The sequence below is a fragment of the Pelodiscus sinensis genome, chromosome 1 (genome assembly GCF_052426305.1).
Source record: "Pelodiscus sinensis isolate ZL-2025 chromosome 1, ASM5242630v1, whole genome shotgun sequence".
Classification (NCBI taxonomy): Eukaryota; Metazoa; Chordata; order Testudines; family Trionychidae; genus Pelodiscus; species Pelodiscus sinensis.
This window is the reverse complement of record NC_143052.1, coordinates 94217257-94236726: the sequence shown is the minus strand read 5'-3', so window position 1 is coordinate 94236726 and position 19470 is coordinate 94217257. Positions and strand designations below refer to the sequence as shown.

General features: G+C 52.8%; 1 protein-coding gene across 3 annotated transcripts; it reads left to right on the top strand.

Moving 5' to 3' along the window:
- The first annotated feature begins 347 nt into the window (after positions 1-347).
- GALR3 (galanin receptor 3) lies at positions 348-16132 on the top strand. 3 transcript variants are annotated; one of them, XR_016350458.1, is made up of 4 exons: positions 348-475; positions 8229-8598; positions 9445-11677; positions 11765-16132. XR_016350458.1 is itself a non-coding variant. In XM_089781275.1 (4 exons), the coding sequence occupies exons 2-4, from the start codon at positions 8249-8251 to the stop codon at positions 10340-10342; spliced, it is 1164 nt and encodes a 387-aa protein (XP_089637401.1). In that variant the 5' UTR covers positions 348-475; positions 8229-8248; the 3' UTR covers positions 10343-16132. The 3 variants fall into 3 exon arrangements, 2 of the variants coding, with proteins under 2 accessions (XP_089637401.1, XP_075793265.1); XM_089781275.1 differs by having other exon boundaries at positions 8229-8392; positions 8477-8598; positions 9445-16132; XM_075937150.2 differs by having other exon boundaries at positions 9445-16132.
- The last annotated feature ends 3338 nt before the right edge of the window (positions 16133-19470 follow it).

Sequence of the window (19470 nt, the reverse complement as noted above, 5' to 3'; positions counted from 1 at the left end):
GAGATGCTGCAGAGGGAGCACGGGGAGGGCCCTGCGGCTCTCTCCTGCCCAGGAGCCCTGGGGCCGCAGGGGTGGGAAGCTGGCCAGGTTAATACTGCACGTGGGCGCTCAGTCCCCGTACGCCGGCTGTGGGGCCGATGGGCCGGGCCGGGCCGGGCCCCCCTTATTCCCCACGCGGGCTGCTGGGCTCGCCAGGTCCCTGGGCCTGCGCAGAGCTGCGGGCACGTTGTGCCCTGGGCCGAGGCCGCCTCCGGCCTTTGCACACGGCGGGGAAGAGGGTGGGGGGCGCTGGCGAGGCCGGGCGCGGAGGGGTTAACGCCGGAGCCAGCCTCCCGGAGCGGGGCGAAGCGCGGCGGGCGGGAGCTGGGGGGGGGGCGGGAGTCACAGGGTCCCGGCGCCACGTGCGAGAGGCGCTGCTCGGGCAAAGTCCGGCTCCCAGCGCCCGGCCGGCGGGCGCCCCCGGAGCGCGGCGCAGGTGAGCGGGCCGGGCCGGGCGGGGCGCAGAGGGAGGCAGCGGGGCGCTCGCTCTCCCGGACCCTGGCTCCTGCCTGCCCCGTCCGCGGGACCCGGGGCCGGGACCCGCCAGCGAGAGAGCGAGCGCCCCGCTGCCACAGCCAGGGGACTCGACGGGGAGAGCTGCAGCGCCCGGCCGCTGCGCCGTGCGACTCCCCTCCCAGAGAGCCGGCGGACAGGGGTCCGTGTGGGGCACAGCAGATGCTGGGGGAAGGAATGTGGGGACAGGTGTCCGTGTAGGGCAGAGGGGATGATGTGGGGGGGAGGGAGGGATGTGGGGACAGGTGTCCGTGTGGGGCAGAGGGGATGATGTGGGGGGGGGGGGAGGGAGGGATGTGGGGACAGGTGTCCGTGTGGGGCAGAGGGGATGATGTGGGGGGGGGAGGGAGGGATGTGGGGACAGGTGTCCGTGTGGGGCAGAGGGGATGATGTGGGGGGGGGGGGGAAGGATGTGGGGACAGGTGTCCGTGTGGGGCAGAGGGGATGATGTGGGGGGGGGGGGGAAGGATGTGGGGACAGGTGTCCGTGTGGGGCAGAGGGGATGATGTGGGGGGGGAGGGAGGGATGTGGGGACAGGTGTCCGTGTGGGGCAGAGGGGATGATGTGGGGGGGGGAGGGAGGGATGTGGGGACAGGTGTCCGTGTAGGGCAGAGGGGATGATGTGGGGGGGGGAGGGAGGGATGTGGGGACAGGTGTCCGTGTGGGGCAGAGGGGATGATGTGAGGGGGGAGGGATGGATGTGGGGACAGGTGTCCGTGTGGGGCAGAGGGGATGATGTGAGGGGGGAGGGAGGGATGTGGGGACAGGTGTCCGTGTGGGGCAGAGGGGATGATGTGGGGGGGGAGGGAGGGATGTGGGGACAGGTGTCCGTGTGGGGCAGAGGGGATGATGTGAGGGGGGAGGGAGGGATGTGGGGACAGGTGTCCGTGTGGGGCAGAGGGGATGATGTGAGGGGGGAGGGAGGGATGTGGGGACAGGTGTCCGTGTGGGGCAGAGGGGATGATGTGGGGGGGGGAGGGAGGGATGTGGGGACAGGTGTCCGTGTGGGGCAGAGGGGATGATGTGAGGGGGGAGGGATGGATGTGGGGACAGGTGTCCGTGTGGGGCAGAGGGGATGATGTGAGGGGGGAGGGAGGGATGTGGGGACAGGTGTCCGTGTGGGGCAGAGGGGATGATGTGAGGGGGGAGGGAGGGATGTGGGGACAGGTGTCCGTGTGGGGCAGAGGGGATGATGTGAGGGGGGGAGGGAGGGATGTGGGGACAGGTGTCCGTGTGGGGCAGAGGGGATGATGTGGGGGGGGGGAGGGAAGGATGTGGGGACAGGTGTCCGTGTGGGGCAGAGGGGATGATGTGAGGGGGGAGGGAGGGATGTGGGGACAGGTGTCCGTGTGGGGCAGAGGGGATGATGTGGGGGGGGGAGGGAGGGATGTGGGGACAGGTGTCCGTGTAGGGCAGAGGGGATGATGTGGGGGGGGGAGGGAGGGATGTGGGGACAGGTGTCCGTGTAGGGCAGAGGGGATGATGTGGGGGGGGGAGGGATGGATGTGGGGACAGGTGTCCGTGTGGGGCAGAGGGGATGATGTGGGGGGGGAGGGAGGGATGTGGGGACAGGTGTCCGTGTAGGGCAGAGGGGATGATGTGGGGGGGGGAGGGAGGGATGTGGGGACAGGTGTCCGTGTGGGGCAGAGGGGATGCTGCGGAGAGAGCTATGGGGACAAGTGTATGTGAGGGGCAGAGGAGATGCTGGGGGGAGAGAATGTGGGGACAGGTGTCCGTGTGGGGCAGAGTTGATGCCACCAGGAGAGCTATGGGGACAGGTGTCCGTGTGGGGCACAGGAGATTCTGTGGTGAGGATTGTGGGGACAGGTGTCTGGGGCAGAGGAGATGCCACCAGGGAGAGCTGTGTGGATAGATGTCCGTGTGAGGCAGAGGGAATGCTGGGGGGAGGGCAATGGGGACAGGTGTCTGGGGCAGAGGAGATGCCGCCAGGGTGGGTTGTGTGGATAGGTGTCTATGTGGGGCAGAGGGAATGCTGGGGGAGGGCAATGGGGACAGGTGTCCATGTGGGGCAAAGAAAATGTGCGGGGGACAGGATTCTGTGTGGGACAAGGGCCAGATGAAATTAAGCAACAGATTATATTCAGTGCCCAGGCAGAAGGTTCCCTACCCCTGATCTATAAGGACAGTTCTCACTGTATAGGCCAGAGGGGACTCTGGGAGCAAAAGCTGACAGATGGCACCATGTGGGGCAGAGGGGATTCTAGAGAGGAAGACTTATGGGGACAGGGCTCTCTATGTGGAGTAGAGGGGACACTATGGGGAGAGCTATGAGGACAGCATTCTCTGTGCGGGGCTGAGGGCACTCAGAGCGGGGGGAGATCTGTGGGCATAGGAGATAAGAGGGGATTCTGAAGTGCTATGCAGACAGTCCTTTCTAAGTGGGGCAGAGAAGATGCTTTGGAGAGTGATGTGTGGGGACAGGTCTCTCCATGTAGGGCAAAGTTTACTCAGAAGTGAGAGCTAAGCAGAGGGGCAGAAGAGATTCTGGGGAGGAAGACCTACAGGGACTGGTCTCTCCATGTGGGGAAGAGAGGATGTGCTGTGGGAGAGCTATGGGAATAGGCATCCATGTGGGGCAGAGGGTATTGTGGTGGGGGAGAATTGTGAGGACTAGCTTTCCCCCATGTGAGCCAGAGGTACAGAGCTAGTCACTCAATAGCCAGGAGTGCAGCGATAACCTGCTGGAGAGAGAGGGTTTTAGGAAAGAAAGGGAAAGCCCGAGTCACTGTAGGAGTAAGACAAAAGAGGCTCTCGGGGACTCTGGCACCCGTAAAAAGTTGATCAGCTATTACTAGGTAACAGTGTCCTTCCCTCATGATTACTGATCCACCAATGACAATTTGTTCTGTTGCGGTAATAATAAGATCATCTAATATGGGATATGATGCTTGTGCCTCACGGGTTACATGCGCTGTCACTCAATACTCTGCTTGAGGCTGTTGAGCATGCAAAGTCCTGGAATTAATCAGAATACAGGCAGTCCCCGAGTTACGCGGATCCGACTTATGTCGGATCCGCAGTTACGAACGGGGCCCTCTCCCTGGTCTCCAGCAGACCAGGGAGAGGAAGCAAAGCGGAGGAGCACGGGGGCAGCGGACAGCCCAGACGCGTCTGGGCTGTCCGCTGCCCGCGTGTTCCGCCGCTTTGCTCTGCTTTGCTCCCCGTCCCCCTGGTCTGCAGACCAGAAGGACGGGGAGCAAAGCGGCGGAACACGCGGGCAGCAGACAGCCCAGACGCGTCTGGGCTGTCAGCTCCCCGCGTGTTCAGCCGCTTTGCTCTGCTTTGCTCCCCGTCCCCCTGGTCTGCAGACTAGGGGGACGGGGAGCAAAGCAGAGCAAAGCCGCGGAGTCCGAGGGCAGCAGGACAGCCACGGCGCATCTGGGCTGTCCCGCTGCCCCCTTGCTCCGCGGCTTTGCTCCAGACGCCTGTGGTACAGCAGCTGGGGCGCTGCCGGTTGGTCCTGTAGCGCCGCTCTGGGCGCTACTGGACCAACCCGGCAGCACCCCAGCTGCCCTGCCCCAGGCGTCCTGATTCAGCCGCTGCTGGTCAGTTTCAGCAGCAGCTGAATCAGAACGCCTGGGGCAGAGCAGCTTGGGTGCTGCTGGGTTGGTCCAGTAGCGCCGAGGAGCGGCGGTGCTACTGGACCAACCCAGCAGCACCCCAACTGCTCTGCCCCAGGCATCCCCAAGTCAGCCGCTGCTGAAACTGACCAGTGGCTGACTACAGGAAGCCCCTGCCCCGGGCTTCCTGGAATCAGCCGCTGATCAGTTTCAGCAGCAGCTGACTTGGGGATGCCTGGGGTTCTTAAGTTGAATCTGTATGTAAGTCAGAACTGGCATCCAGATTCAGCCGCTGTTGAAACTGATCAGTTTCAGCAGCGGCTGAATCTGGACGCCAGTTCCGACTTACATACAGATTCAACTTAAGAACAAACCTACAGTCCCTATCTTGTACGTAACCCGGGGACTGCCTGTACTTCAGTTCCCTGCTTGTGTATAGTTAAACTGAGCTTCTTTATTATTATTACTTTAATTTATGGTAGTGCTTGAGTAGGGATGCAAAATCCCAATTAATCAGTTAACCGGTTAAATGTTAGGATAACCTAATGTTTAACTGGTTAACCGACTAAGTGGGATCTCAGGTGGGGGACAGCTCCAGCCATGCAGGGTGGGTTGCCAGCTGGCAACCCTGTGCGGGGGCCTGGTGGGGCTGGAGCAGTCCTCTGTCTGCAACAGGCCGTGCATGGGGGGGCTGCTCTCACAGAGCCTATTAACTATTACTCAGTAAGCATCACCTGGTAAGCTAAGGGGGCTATAAGGGTGTGGAAGTGTAACTGTGTAAACAATTAAACAGTGAGGCTAGGCTCATTGGTTAACATTGACAGTTACATGCAGGTTCCCAGTACGCATGGGGAGCTGTCTTAAAAGTCGTCTTTAGGCATGCACTGGCTTCCAGGGATCCGCCTGCTGCCCTGCATGTAACTGCTTGAAATTTTCAATGGTTACACCATTCCTTAATTACACACATTTTCACATCCTTGCTATATAAACACACAGAGAGACAGTCTCTGCTCCAGAGAGCTCACAATCTAGATTGACAAGCCAGACAAAGGGTGGAAGGATGGGAAATGGGCACAGAGAGGGCACTGATTTGCTCAAGGTCAAGAGACAAGAATATGCTGAGGTCTGGGCTTTGTCCATGGGACAAAACTAGTAGTTTTACTGATTCATCCCTGGACCTCTTATTTCTTCAAACATTGGCAAGAGGCAGCCATTCCCTGGTGTGGGACATTGAGTGATTGCTAAGAGCTGGCCCCTCTCCTGTATGGAACAACTGGGACACTGGGTTGAAAGACAGAGCGCTAGCCCCTTTCTGGTGTGGGACAGAGTAGAGGGAGTGGGCTGGAGAACACTGGGGCCATGTATGCTGGTTTACTCTTGTAAGGCAGGGCTGACTCTGTCCCTCCTAACTTAGATGGTAGAATCAATCCTTCAACCTAGGAGATCTACATAAACATAAGAATATAAGAACGGCCGTATTGGGTCAGACCAAAGGTTCATCTAGCCCAGTATCCTGTCTGCCGACAGTGGCCAGCACCAGGTGCCCCAGAGAGGGTGGACCGAAGACAATGATCAAGCGATTTGTCTCCTGCCATCCCTCTCCAGCCTCTGACAAACAGAGTCCAAGGACACCATTTTATCCCCTGGCTAATAGCCTTTTATGGGCCTAAACTCCATGAAATTATCTAGTTTCTCTTTAAACTCTATTATAGTCCTAGCCTTCACAGCCTCCTCTGGCAAGGAGTTCCACAGGTTGACTACACGCTGTGTGAAGAACTTTCTTTTATTAGTTTTAAACCTGCTACCCATTAATTTCATTTGGTGTCCTCTAGTTCTTCTATTTAGGGAACTAATAAATAACTTTTCTTTATCGGCCCTCTCCACCCCACTCATGATTTTATATACCTCTATCATATCCCCCCTCAGTCTCCTCTTTTCTAAATTGAAAAGTCCCAGTCGTTTTAACCTCTCCTCATATGGGACCCGTTTCAAACCCCTAATCATTTTAGTTGCCCTTTTCGGAACCCTTTCCAAGGCCAAAATATCTTTTCTGGGGTGAGGAGATCACATCTGTACCCTGCTATCAGACCTGGTTAGGTGATGCTGTGGAGATAGAAGGTGCAGAGTTCCTCCCTCTACTCCTAAGGGTTGCCTCCTCCCTCATTGGGGGCCTCTGCTGAGCCCTGTCAAAGGAAAGCTGAGATTAAAACTTCAAGAAATCCCAAGAGGTTTAGCAGCTTTGGGAATGTAATGGAGTAAAGAGAGTCAAGTGGTGCCTGGCAGAGGGGAGTGCCAACGCTGGTACTTGCACCCATGCAGCGTTGGCTGGTGGAGTAGGATGTGTTGGATTCAGTACAGCTAAGGTCCCTGTGGGGACCAAAAGCCAAGCAAATCCTGACAGGCTGATCCTAATAGAGGTTCAGCCAATTACATCACAGTGGATGAAGGGACTTTACATCTCTTGATTTCATCATTAAATCAGCTTATTGCATGCTGACGTATCGCAGGAGATCGGATGTCAGGGCCTACAAGGGCATCAGCAAAAGATCTTGTTCGTAGCTGAGCATGGAGTCAAAGGTTATGACCCACTGCGTTGTTCTGATGTGATAGCAGGGCTGGAGTTCGATTCTTAGTGGCCAGCAAATGTACTGCAGCCTCACTTCAAACACTATTGCACCCCAGACACCTCACTGGGGTTTCACTGGACAAGTGTTCGTTCACACCAGAGCTGGCCCTTGGTTTTGGGGAGCTCTGTGTGAAGTGACAGCTTTTGCCCCACTCAGGTTCAAGCCCCCAGCTCCCTGTACCCACAGCACCCCACCAGACACCTCTTCCTGCTTATGACCCCTCAGGCTGTGGCAAATCCCTCTCACCTCTGAGTGAGGTTTCTGGGGACTCTCACTTGTAGGGCCCAGGAGATGGAGCCAAAATGCAGTTTTCCGAGCTCTGGTAGGAAGACTGTTAGGAAGTTCACCCCCTGCGAGAGCCTTTGGGTGCCAGACTCAAACAGGACCACGGGCAGGGGACCATGGATGCAGCCTGGGATGATGGGTCAGTGCGAGTGAGAAGTGGGACCCCCTGGAAGGGCAGGAATCTATGCTGTTGCATAGACCTAAAGCCACCATGGCTCCTTTACACACCAGCACACGGAACCTCTCACTGACACACCCATGGGTTCACCTTGCTGGCACATCACAAGGGGCGTTCTCTCCAGGTAGGCCGGGGTGGGCAAAAGGGCCTCTGCAGGCCAGATCTGGTACGCCAAGCAAGTTGATCCAGCCCATGGAGGCCCTGCCGCTCCCCTGCCCCCAGGTCAATTGGCCTGGAGGCAGGGGGAGGTGTGCAAAGTCCCCTCCCACCCTGTGAAGGGTGCAGCACTTCTAAGCACCGCATGCTCCTTGCAGGATGGGGACAGGGTGGGAGAAGACTTCGCACGCTCCCCCTGTTCCCAGGGCCAATCAGGGCTTGGGGCGAGGGGAGCACATGAAGTCTCCTCCCACCTTGCCAAGGGGTTCGGCACTTAAAGTCAACCGCCAACAGCTGCTGAGCTGGCAGTTGACTCTAAGCGGGGCGCTTCCTTGCAGGGTAGGAGCAGGGAGCGAGAGACTTCACGTGCTCCCCCTCCCCAGGTCCTGACTGACCTTGGGGCATCAGTGGGGAGCAGGCAAAGTCTCCTCCCATTGCCAGGGGCACAGGTATGTAGAAGGAACTGCCAGCTGTTCAGAACAGCTGGCAATTCTCTGGGGGTGGGGGACGACAAAGACTTTGCGCACTCCCCCACCCCCAGACCAATCAGGATCTGAGAGTGGGGAAGCACAGAAATGTCCTGGCCCCGCCCCCTTCTGCCTGAGGCCCCGTCTCTTCGGGGTAGCCTGGGGTCATTTCAAAAATTTCTGAAGTGGCCCCTGGTCAAACATTATCTAACTCTTATCTAACTCCCCCCCCTCCCCCCCCAGCTAGGCAGAGTGAATAGGAGCTGTATGGACAGCAGTTGCTGTAGTCTCCACTGAGAGGTGCTCTTGGGCCTCTTGACCCAAGGAACACACTGGAGATGCACAGAGGACCTACTGTTCTTCTCTCTTCCCTCCTTTCCAGGCCCACTGTCGGATGGAGAGATGCCAGAGAGCTGGAACGCCTCCTCCAACAGCCTGGAGGTGCGTGCTGCAGGCATCATCGTGCCCGTCGTCTTCTCTCTCATCTTCCTCCTGGGCACAGTGGGGAATGGGCTGGTGCTGGCCGTGCTGCTGCGCAACGGACAGGTGAAGTACAACACCACCAACCTGTTCATCCTCAACCTGGCCATGGCAGACCTGTGCTTCATCATTTGCTGCGTCCCCTTCCAGGCCACCATCTACACGCTGGACGGGTGGCTCTTCGGCCGCTTCGCCTGCAAGGCCGTGCACTTCCTCATCTATCTCACCATGTACGCCAGCAGCTTCACCCTGGCAGCTGTCTCTGTCGACAGGTGAGCCTCCCCCACCCCTTTCACGCTCACGCTTTGGGGCTCTCGCCTCAGGTCAAGAGACTTGATTGGCGTGGTGAGGTAAGGGTAGGAGAGAGGTAGACCCCGGGCACAACTCACACAGGACTGGATCACTCACTGTCTGGGGTTTGATCCTCCAGGGCCACTTGTCTCTGCTGTCCATTTTTGACCCACTGGCCGGTTGTTGCACAGGGCCATGCATGTGCTTTTACCCTCAACCACATCCACCCCAGATCCATCCTGTCCCATTCCATGGGGATCCCTCACCTTCCTTCTCCATCTCCTCTCTTGACTTGTTCTTCAAGACTCTCTGCCAACCCACTGAACTCCCCTCCCAGCTCTCCCTTCCCCGCATAGACCTCTCTTGTTAACCCTCATCCCCATTTCCCTGGCCTCTCTCCCTCCCTTCTCTGTTGCTCCTCACCTCCTACTCCTCTGTCAGCATCCGAAACAAGCTCCCCCACAAGCTGTGTACCCAGCCTTTGCTCTTCCATCAGTCCCCCAGAGCAGCAGGGTGCTAGTGAGGAAACCAGACGCTCTCCAGTAGCTGGCTGAGGAGTTTCACAGTGTCCATTGCATGGAGGAGGGCCTGGGAAGAACAGTGTTTGGGTTGGGTGGCGGAAGAAAAAAGGATCAAGTTGCCTAGGAGGGTTCTGCTTAACACTCCCTCCCAAGAGGTGGAGGAGGGAAGGTGAGAGGCCTTACTGGTGACAACACCTGGGAGGGGGCTGCCTGGAACAGCAGGACAGTGACAGTGAGTTCCTTTGCTGACTCATTTGTTTTGCCTTTTGATTTTTCTTTAAACTCTGCCCTATCCCCACCCTGCAGGTACCTGGCCATTCGCTACCCGCTGAAATCTCGGGATCTCCGGACCTCCCGGAACGCAGCTGTCGCCATCATAGTGATCTGGACCCTATCACTGCTCTTTGCAGGGCCCTACCTCAGCTACTACCAGATTGTCCACTACCACGGGGTGCCCATCTGCATCCCCATTTGGGAGGACCAACGCCGGAAGATCCTGGACATCCTCACTTTTGTGTTTGGATACCTCCTGCCCGTGGTTGTTGTGAGCTTGGCTTATGCCAGGACCATCAAGTTCCTGTGGACCTCCGTAGACCCCATCGAGAGAATCTCAGAGTCCCGTAAAGCCAAGCGCAAGGTCACCAAGATGATTGTGGCTGTGGCTATACTCTTTTGCCTCTGCTGGTTGCCTCACCACTTGGTCATCCTATGTTTCTGGTTTGGTCACTTCCCATTCAACCGAGCCACCTATGCCTGTCGCCTGGCCTCCCATTGCCTGTCGTATGCCAATTCCTGCCTCAACCCCATCGTCTATGCCCTCATTTCTAAGCATTTCCGCAAGAAGTTCAAGCAGGTCTTCACTTGCCTCCTCTTCCAGAACAGGAGCAGGAAGAAGAGAGCGGGCAATAAAATCCATGTGACCAATGTGGCCAGCGGCTTAATCAACAATGCTGCAGGTGTGTATGGAGGGAACACTGAGGTCACCCAGGTCCAGGAAGAGAATGCCAAGTGCGGCCAGGTCCCACTGCGGAAAGATGCTGACGACACCCATCTTCCCGAGGTATGGGCACATCAGCTACAGGACGCCACTATCTCTGCTCAGACAGGACTGCTGGCTGAAGAAAGTTCTGTAACAACTGGCAACCCACTGGCTATGACCTCACCAGGAAGATCTCAGGGCCTGCTGACTGTCCACTGCAGATAATATAAACCAAGAGGAGAAACTCTTAATGAGGGAGCCACCCTTCCGCCCCTGCATCTGCGAGCTGATGGAACGCTGTAGCCACTAGGAAACTGCACTGCAGCGATGGCTCACCTTAACAGTGTCAGCCGTGGCTTCTTTCTGATCGTTCCCTTCTCAGGCACTTACCTGAGTCATTCTTGTGGGAGCAGCGGAATCCACCAATGGAAATTCAGAAAGTAGGAGCATGCAAATGTAAAAATAAGAGAAATAGGAGAACCAGATGCTGCATTATCACTGGGAAAAGGACTGGATTCCCACTGCTCTGGGCACTGTATTGAAAGGATGTGGCAAGGAAAAGAGGAAGGAGTTTTATCACCGTGTACAGTATGATACCACACCATTCACTATGTGATCTAGTGTAAGGCACTGCCCACATATTGGGGTGCAAGGATCTGAACTTCCCTCTTGAGATTAACCAGAGTGTCAGGTCACCCTACCCTTTGATAAGCTCTCTGCATATGTCTGTGGTTTGCAATCTGCCAGGAAATATTTCCCCTCACATTTAAGCCTACATTTTCAACTCTAGGCTTAATTGTGTAGGGGGAGTACCCTCTGGGTGACTATGTGGGTGGCAATTCATTTTGCATCGCTGCTTCTACTGGAAAATTGAGATAAACAACATTAACATACCCCATTTGAAAACACAGGCTGTAGCCTAGGTACAGACTCCGTGGGTGCTCCAGGGCCGGAGCACTCACAGGGAAAAATTAGCAGGTGCTCATCACCCACTGGCAGCCTAACACCCCCTCCCTCCAGTGCATCTCACTGGCCAGCAGCCTCACTGACCAACTCTTCCTGCTCCCAGTGTCTCCTGAACAGCTGTTTTGCCGTGTTCTTGGTGTTCCGGGGAGGGAGAGGGGGGAAGAGCAGGGACACAGCTAACTGAGGGAAGGAGGAAGGATGGGGGTGGGAAGAGGTGGGACATGGGGTTGGGGGAAGAGGTGGAATTGGAGCAGGGGTGGGAAGAGGTGCGGTGAGAGCTTGGGAGAAAGGGTAGAGTGAGGGCGGAGAGGGGGTTGAGTACCCCCTGGCTAGAGGGGAAGTCGGCACCTATGGGAAGGGCATTATCTCAGTCTCCACACTCCCCTAGGGGCAGCCCTGGCTGTGTGCAAAGAGAGTTAGTGATTTAATTTGGGCTAGGTATGGGAATACTTTGTGTGTGTGTGTGTGTGTGTGCACACACAAACCCTCCATCCCTGGAAAAACTGGGGCAATGTGTCTGATGTTACAAGCAGTGAAATTTCTTCCCTGCCTGTGTATCGTCTCTATTCTAGTGATAGAAATGTAGCCGTGTTAGTCTGGTGTAGCTGAAACAAAATACAGGACTATGTAGAACTTTAAAGACTAATAAACCATCCTGTTAGTCTTTAAAGTGCTACATAGTCCTGTATTTTGTTTCTCTATTCTAGTAATTCCCAGCAGGTGTAGGCCATGCTCCAGTGCTAATCCTCCTTCCCCAGCAATGGCATTCTGTAACAGAGAGGCCTTGTTTGCAGTTCCAGCCCAAAACCCCAACTGCAAGGAAGCCAGCAGTGCACATCAGTAATTTATTTATATTAATTCTATCACAGTCACTATTATTAAAATGATTTATTTTATATCCAGTAAAAAGATGGAAAACTAGGTTTTATTACGTCTCAGTGTCCCCTCCCACACGTGCTGCTACACTTATAGAAGTTTGAGATGGAAAAGCTCTGTTGATTTATTAAATCATTCTCTTCCCTCCACAAGGACCAAATACGGTTATTACCCACAGGACACTTCCTAAGGCTTTGTCCAGTCTAATTTTACACATCCCAAGCAATGGAGCTTCCACCTCTTCTCCTGGGACTCTTACTAAGGCTAGTACATCTTACCATCAGTGTTTCCTGATATGCGTCCTTGGTTCCTTTCTAAATTCATCCCATCATTCCTAGCAACACCTCTTTGTTCCACCCTAAATAATTCCTCTGATTCTTTGGTGTTTACACCGTACAAATAGCTAAGAGTCTATTGAGTTTTCCTTCCCTTGATTGCTGTTTAGCTAGATGTAATTCCCTCCAGGCCTTCTCTGACCTGCATCCAATTTGTCAGTATTTCAGGGGCACTTTGATTCCCAGAATTCAGTGCAGTGTTCCTAGTTTGATCTTGCCACTGTGAGCCACAAAAACCACTGTCTCTTCCCTCCCTCATGATCTGATGCCGAAAGATCTATTGAGGGGTGGTGTCCACTCCCCACAGCCAGCCAGAGCAAAGGGCTGCATGGGTCCTACTTCCTACCTTGCCCTGTTGTGTGCTTACACTGCTCTCTTTGCAAGCACATTAGATGCTCTGTGGAGTGACTTCTGGCATAAAGGTGAAGCACCTGTCACTCAGTGATGTTATAGACTTGTCTGGGGGGGGGGTCTTGTTTTTCCAGAGGCTCTACTGGTCAGCCAGTCTAACATATCCCAAGCTGCTCCTTGCCCCTTGTGCACAATGGGAGGAGTAGTCAACACTGGAGGACTGAAGGAGGCTGCAAAGTTTGCTGGCAAGATGAGGCTATAGGCAAGAAAGGGTGACTTGGTCCTGATCAGGCTGTGGGGAGAAGACAGCAAGCAACTGCACCCGTGCCAGCAAAGCAGGCTTAGTTTAATCATTACTCCCTGTTACTGTCCTAATCCTCCTTTGTCTTCGTGGAAATCTCGAGTGGCTGCAAGGCGCGTGTGGGAACTAGACTGGCTAGTGGGATGGAATGATGAGGGAGATCTGCCTTAAGAAATGGGCCTCTCTGATACCGTATTTTCCGGCGTATAAGATGACTGGGTGTATAAGACGACCCCCTAATTTTCCAGTTAAAACATAGGTTTTGGCCTATACTCGCCGGATAAGACTACCCCGCCTTCTGAGGCAACACCATTTAATAAGATCAGATTTGATTTAAATAATTTTAATTAAAATGGTTTTGACTTGCAGGTGCTTAAAATCCTTCAAAATCCTCATCATGTTCATCCTCTGACATCATAAGTTCATCAATGACATCTTGTGGTACATTTGTAAGACAGTCATCATATGGATCTAATTCCGAATCAGATGGTGTGGCTTCAGCTTTGGCTTCCCCTTCATCTTGCCACAAGAAGTCGTCCTCCATACCATCCAAAGAATTTGATATGCCACGCTTCTTGAAAGACTTGATTACTGTTTCTGCACCAATATCATTCCAGGCTTTTATGACAAAGTTACACAAAACATCCAATTGTGGCGCACGCATGTTTCCTCCTTTTGTGAATGACTTTTCGCCGCTAACCTTCCACTCATTCCACTGTTCTCGAATGCGATCTTTAAATGACTTGTTTAGGCACACATCCAGTGGCTGTACCAATGATGTCAATCCTGCAGGAATAACTGCCGCATCTGTGTTTATTCTTGCCAGCCTTTTCTTTGTGCTGGTAGTTAAATGAGCCCTGAACATATCCCACACCAGTAGGCTACGTTCTTGACGAAGTCCACCTGGTCGCCTACTCCATACATTATCAAGCCATAGCTTTACCCCTTCTTCATCCATCCAGCCTTTTTCATTCACATGTACAAAAACTCCAACAGGGAACTTGATTTTCGGCATTGTTTTTCTTTTAAAAATAATCATTGGCCGTAGTTTGGCGCCATCAGCTGTACATGCTAGTACCACTGTAAAACTGGACTTCTCATGTCCTGTTGTTTTAATTAACACTGTTTTTGCACCTTTTGGATTAACAGTTTTATTTCCAACCATATCAAAATTCATAGGAGTTTCATCCATATTTCCGATCTGACTTAATGCATAGCCATGTTTCTTGCGCTGTTGTATTACATGTCGATGGAAAAGACTTACTTTTCCGTCGAGATCTGCAGGTAATTTTTGTGCAATTTTGGTCTTTTGCCTCAGTACCAGATTATGCCTTTCCATGAACCTAGTACACCAGGATACAGTGGCCTTAAATCCTTTGCTGTGATCTGGGTTAGATTTGCCCCACTGAAGTGCAAACATATGTATTTTGTTTCGTGTCACTACATAACCATTTTGACGATGCTCATGCACCATGTCTGCTACGTGCTTTTCAAGTTCTGACCAATGTGGGGTGCCTCTTCTTAATGCACACTTACTACTTGGCATACTCTTTAATGCATCTTCATTTGCTTTCCAGTCTCGGACCATCTTTTCTGTTACTCCATATTGACTTGCAGCAGCACAGTTATTATGTTCCTTGGCAAACTTTACAACTTTCAGCTTGAAACTGGCTTCAAATTTCCTTCTTCTTGTTGGAGCCATGATGGGGTCTTTTCTACCACCCACTTACAGAACGTGGCTGTCCCCCTGCCGGGCGCCAGGGGGCGTGGCCGTTCGCCCGCCAGGCGCCAGGGGGCGGGGACACTTGCACGCCCGGGGGCGGCCCCCCCCATAGCCACGCGCCTAGGGCCAGTGCCCCCTCCAAGGGCTGCGCTCCCCAGCCAAGCGCCGCGCGCCCGGGGCCGGCGCTCCCCCCCGCTAGCGCTCACTGTGCGCCATGTGCCCGGGGCCAGCCCCAAGCACCGTGTTGGGGACCAGTATCAGCACAGGTACGTTCTATGCCCGGCGTATAAGACGACCCCCGATTTTTGGGGGATGTTTTTTAGTGGAAAAAGTCGTGTTATACGCCAGAAAATACGGTAACTACTGGCACCGTATCCATTGTTAAGGTGCTGTTCTGTCGCCCGCGCCCCCTGGCCGCCGTGCAGTCACATTGCAGCCTTCCCTTGTTCCTGCAGCTGCACCTACTCCCACCCAGCTGCCATCCCAAGGGCATGTTTCACTGCCTACCCCCTGACGAGAGAGTGGCTGAACATCCCCTAGTGCTGGCCCCAGGCGGGAGCACACTGGGGACGAGATGTAACCTGCAGGGTTTGGGTCAAAGGGGATTATTGCCTATGAGGAGCTGCTGGGATTTCTCTCCTTGTGAGGTTAATAAACCTTGGAGAGTTTGCCTGGTCTGTGTTCTTCCTTATTCTCCATGCTGCGCAGTCACTGAACACAGTGGGGGTTATCCCCTGTTTGAGACAGGGGAGGGAGCAATCAGGGATTGTATGAACACTCTGACCTTTTTTCTGATGAGACTGGATTGATTACTAATTGGGGTGAAAAATTGACCCAACACATGCTGCATAATATTATGTAGGGGGTAAGTCTGAATGTTTCAGGAAGGGGAAATTCCCCGCGATATTTATTGACTGACATCTAGTCACCCCTTAACTTTCTCTTTGTTACGATAAATAGATGGACTAATGGAGCTCGGTCAAAAGTTTTCTAATCCTTTCATCATTTTCCTGGCTCTTTCCTGAGCCCTCTCCAGTGATCAACATCCTTGAATGGTGGACCCAGATCTGGACACAGTATTCCAGCAGCAGTCACATCTGTGCCAAATATAGAGGTAAAAAAACCTTTCTATTCTAGCTTGATATTCCCCTGTTGATACCTCCCAGGATGGCATTAGCTCTCTTGGCCACAACATCAAACTGAGAGCTCACATTCAGCTGATTATCTACCACAACTCCCAAATCTTGTTCAGTCACTGCTTCCTATGATAAAGCCCCCCATACTCTCTCAGTATGGCCTGCATTCTTTGTTCCTAGTTTTATGCATGTGCATTTAACTGTATTAAAACATATTGTTTGCTTGCACCCAGATTCAAGAGGAGAAAACGAGAGGCAAGGGCTTGATGGAGGGGGGAGGAAGGATGAAATAAATAATGTGATGCAGTTCCTGGGCAAAACAACAAAGAGACTAGAGGATGTGGGAAGTTTGCTTTATTCACACTGACAGGCGAGGAGATGCACTGAGAGAGAGGAAGCAGAGCCAGCGAGGGAGCGGAGGAGAAAGTCAGAGTTAGGAAAAACCCTGTACGCAGAATGCTGTACATTCTGACAGAAGTCTTTAGCCCACCCACTCCCCTTCATATGGTGTTATGCTCTTGCAAAGATCCTTTGAATGACTAAGGCCCCAGGATGTCCTACTTTAGCTTGCTCTGGTTTCAGGCCCCACATCAGCACAACGGGCATTCTTGATCAGTACAGACCTTGCAAACTTCCCAAAGCAAGAGAGCCTTTGAACAGAGGCCTGAGAGTGAGATCAGTGAACACTTGCATCTAACAGCAGAGAACACCTGCCCCTGGGTTGCAGCTGGAAGGCACAGGGAAGGAATTGCAACAAAGATTACACTCAACCCTCATACCACAGCCATGCCTGATTTCTACAGGGTCTGACCTCCAAGGATCCCAAAGCACTCTCCTGGCTTGCTAGGCTACTGATCCACTTTGTAACTCAGAAAGGCAGCCATTTCTGGGGCAAAGGCTGTTCCAGAGCCTACAGGAACATTACCCAACAGTGCAGGAAGAGGGGGAAGCCCACACACAATTGAAAATGAAATGTTATGGGCAGAATGTAATGAACAGAATCAAAACTTGGCAAAAGACCATAGGGCCAGAGGGATATGGGGGCATGTTTAGGGTTGCCAGGTGTCCGGTTTTGAACTGGACAGTCCAATATTTGAGCTTCCTGTTCGGGAAACAAATTGAGAAAATATAAATGTCCAGTATTTTCTAAATAAGATGGAACGTAGATTGTGATGTAATGTCAAGTGTGTCCGGTATTTTTGTTGAAACCATCTGGCAAACCTAGGCATGTTGGCAAGGAATGCTAGGAAGTGGGTCAGCTAAGCACCTTAGCTATCCTTGGCAGCTCCCTGGGGCTAATGCCTTGAAGCTCCCCTCTGATTCTAAGGCTATGTCTACACTGCAGTTAAAAACCTATGGCTGGCCTATGCCAATGAGAGCCGGAGGAGGGCGTGGGGGGTGGAGTAAGGGGCTGTTTAATTGAAGTGTAGAAGGCTGGGCTTGGCCTGCAGCCTGGGCCCTGAGTGGGAAAGTCTGCACTTCCGTGAAACAGTATTGCAGCCTGAACCTCTTGAGTCTGAGTCAGCTGGCATGGGCAAAGCACAGCAACAGGTATCTACTGCAGTGCAGCCCTCCTCTAGAGCTCAGTATGCAGCCAGGCTCTCATAGGAGCACTTAGAACCAGGGAAATGTCTGGGTTAAGGTTTTTGTCTGGACCTCTTGTTTGGCCTTCCGTTTGTCCAGATGGGTGTGTGCATTCTGGCTTTGGTGCGGGCTACACACACCAACAACAGGGAAATGGCAGCAACAGCTGCATTCTCACAGCATAAGGTAAGCCAATTGTTAAGAGTATGCAAAGCATCGGGCTGCAGGAACTTAGCTGGGCGTTAGCACTCCCCAGTCCCCTCCACACTGCTGTCTTCCCCAACAAAATGCTCATTTACAAGTAAGTATTCCATGGCTGCTTTAGAGGGGAACAAAGCCCTAAGAAAGGAACTCTGAGGACTCCGTGTGGATGAAATCTCTTTGACTTCAGTGGGGTTGCACCAGAAGTGAATTTGGCCCAGGCAGAGAGCATGAAGAAGTAAAGAATATTGTAGAAAGAAGGAGAAGTGGAGTCTGTATAATAATAATAAAGCTGCAGAACTCCAAGAAAGCATTAATGTTAAATCTGGGTTCAGGTGCAGCTCTCCCACACGTTTTCTGTGTGATCTTGAGTAAGGTACATTTCCCCCCCCCCCCCCCCCCCCCGTGTGTCTATTCCCCACCTCCTTTCCCACTCTCCTTCTTGTCCATTTAGAGCCCAATCCTGTGAACACTAAAGCCAGTGCTCAGTTTTGCGAACTCAGTGGGATTACTTAAGCATGTGAAGACAAGCACATGTTTGCAGGATTGGGATCATAAATGCTAAACTCTTAATATGTATTTAGCTAGGTCCTGGTACAATGGGCTTGAGCTCAATTGGAGCCTCTGGGCTTTATTGTAATAAAAATCCTTTTAAAAAAAACCAACACACCCAGCAGTCCCTTCAGAGATCGAGGGGAGCTGTGCGCACAGAAACGTGCTCAGGCCCCAGAGTTATTTTTCAAACTCGCTCAACTTGTCCCCCAACAACTCTAGAGAGAGCTCTCTGTTCACACCTCTCTTGTGGGAAATAACCCACGGTCTGAGCCAGCACTAGACCCAAGCTTGTATGCTCTGTAATCATTGTGTCCTAGATTCTGTAGCCAGCCCCCTGCATTCTGTGGCAATCCCATGCAACAGAGTGGTAGGGTTTGCCAGATACTTTCACAAAAAATACCAAACATGGTGGGGAAAAAATTGGTCAAGTAACGGCACCTTTAAAACTCCTCGCAGCCCCTGCCCCCAGCAGACCCGGCAGGGGAGGAATGTCCCAAGCAGCCTTCCATCTGAGAAAAACAGGAAATACTGGATATTTTATATATCCGGTATCTTCTGGGTTTTTTTTACCGGACAGAGGCCACAAATACAGGACTGCCCAGGACAATACCAGACACCTGGCAATCCTACAGATTGGAGAGATTCTGTTGCAGCTTGATACGTGTTTATATTGAAGTGAATGTAAAAATGATAATTACTCACAGCACGGAAGTCTCTCCCTTGTTTAATTAGCTATTAAACTTAATTAACTTTATACTGCCCTGAAATGTTTAATTTTCAGCATGCTGCAGATTTTTGTACTGGCAAAGTATAAAGCAATCCTAGATGTTCTCAGGTTGGAAGCAGGAAGTTCTGGCCTCTTGGCAGGGGGCATTTAGGACTGCAGGCTCCCAGGAAGACCTGGGGAGCGGTTGGATCATGCAGGATAAAGATCTCACCTAGGTGTTTTTGCTGATCCATTGATTGCTTTTGTCTCGGACTGTCTGCAGCAAATGCTGCCCTGCTTTACACGCAGTACATGTTTGGCTGACTTTCTTTCCTCCCATAAGGCCTGGAGATTGAATCTGTTTGAAACAAAGGCCTAAATCCTGGAGTAAGGAGTGGATTCCACAGCTGCAGAATTGCAGAATATAGAGAGCCTTGCAGAGAGTACACAGTGTCTTCTCTCATTCAGTCAACATGACCCCAGAGCACAGGAGAGCACACAGGTAAACAAACAGGCCAGGTCTGTCATGCAAAGCAGTGTGGGATAGCTGGCCATCTAGTGTGGAAAGCAAAATGCAGGACAATATAGCACTTTAAAGACTAACAAGATGGTTTATTAG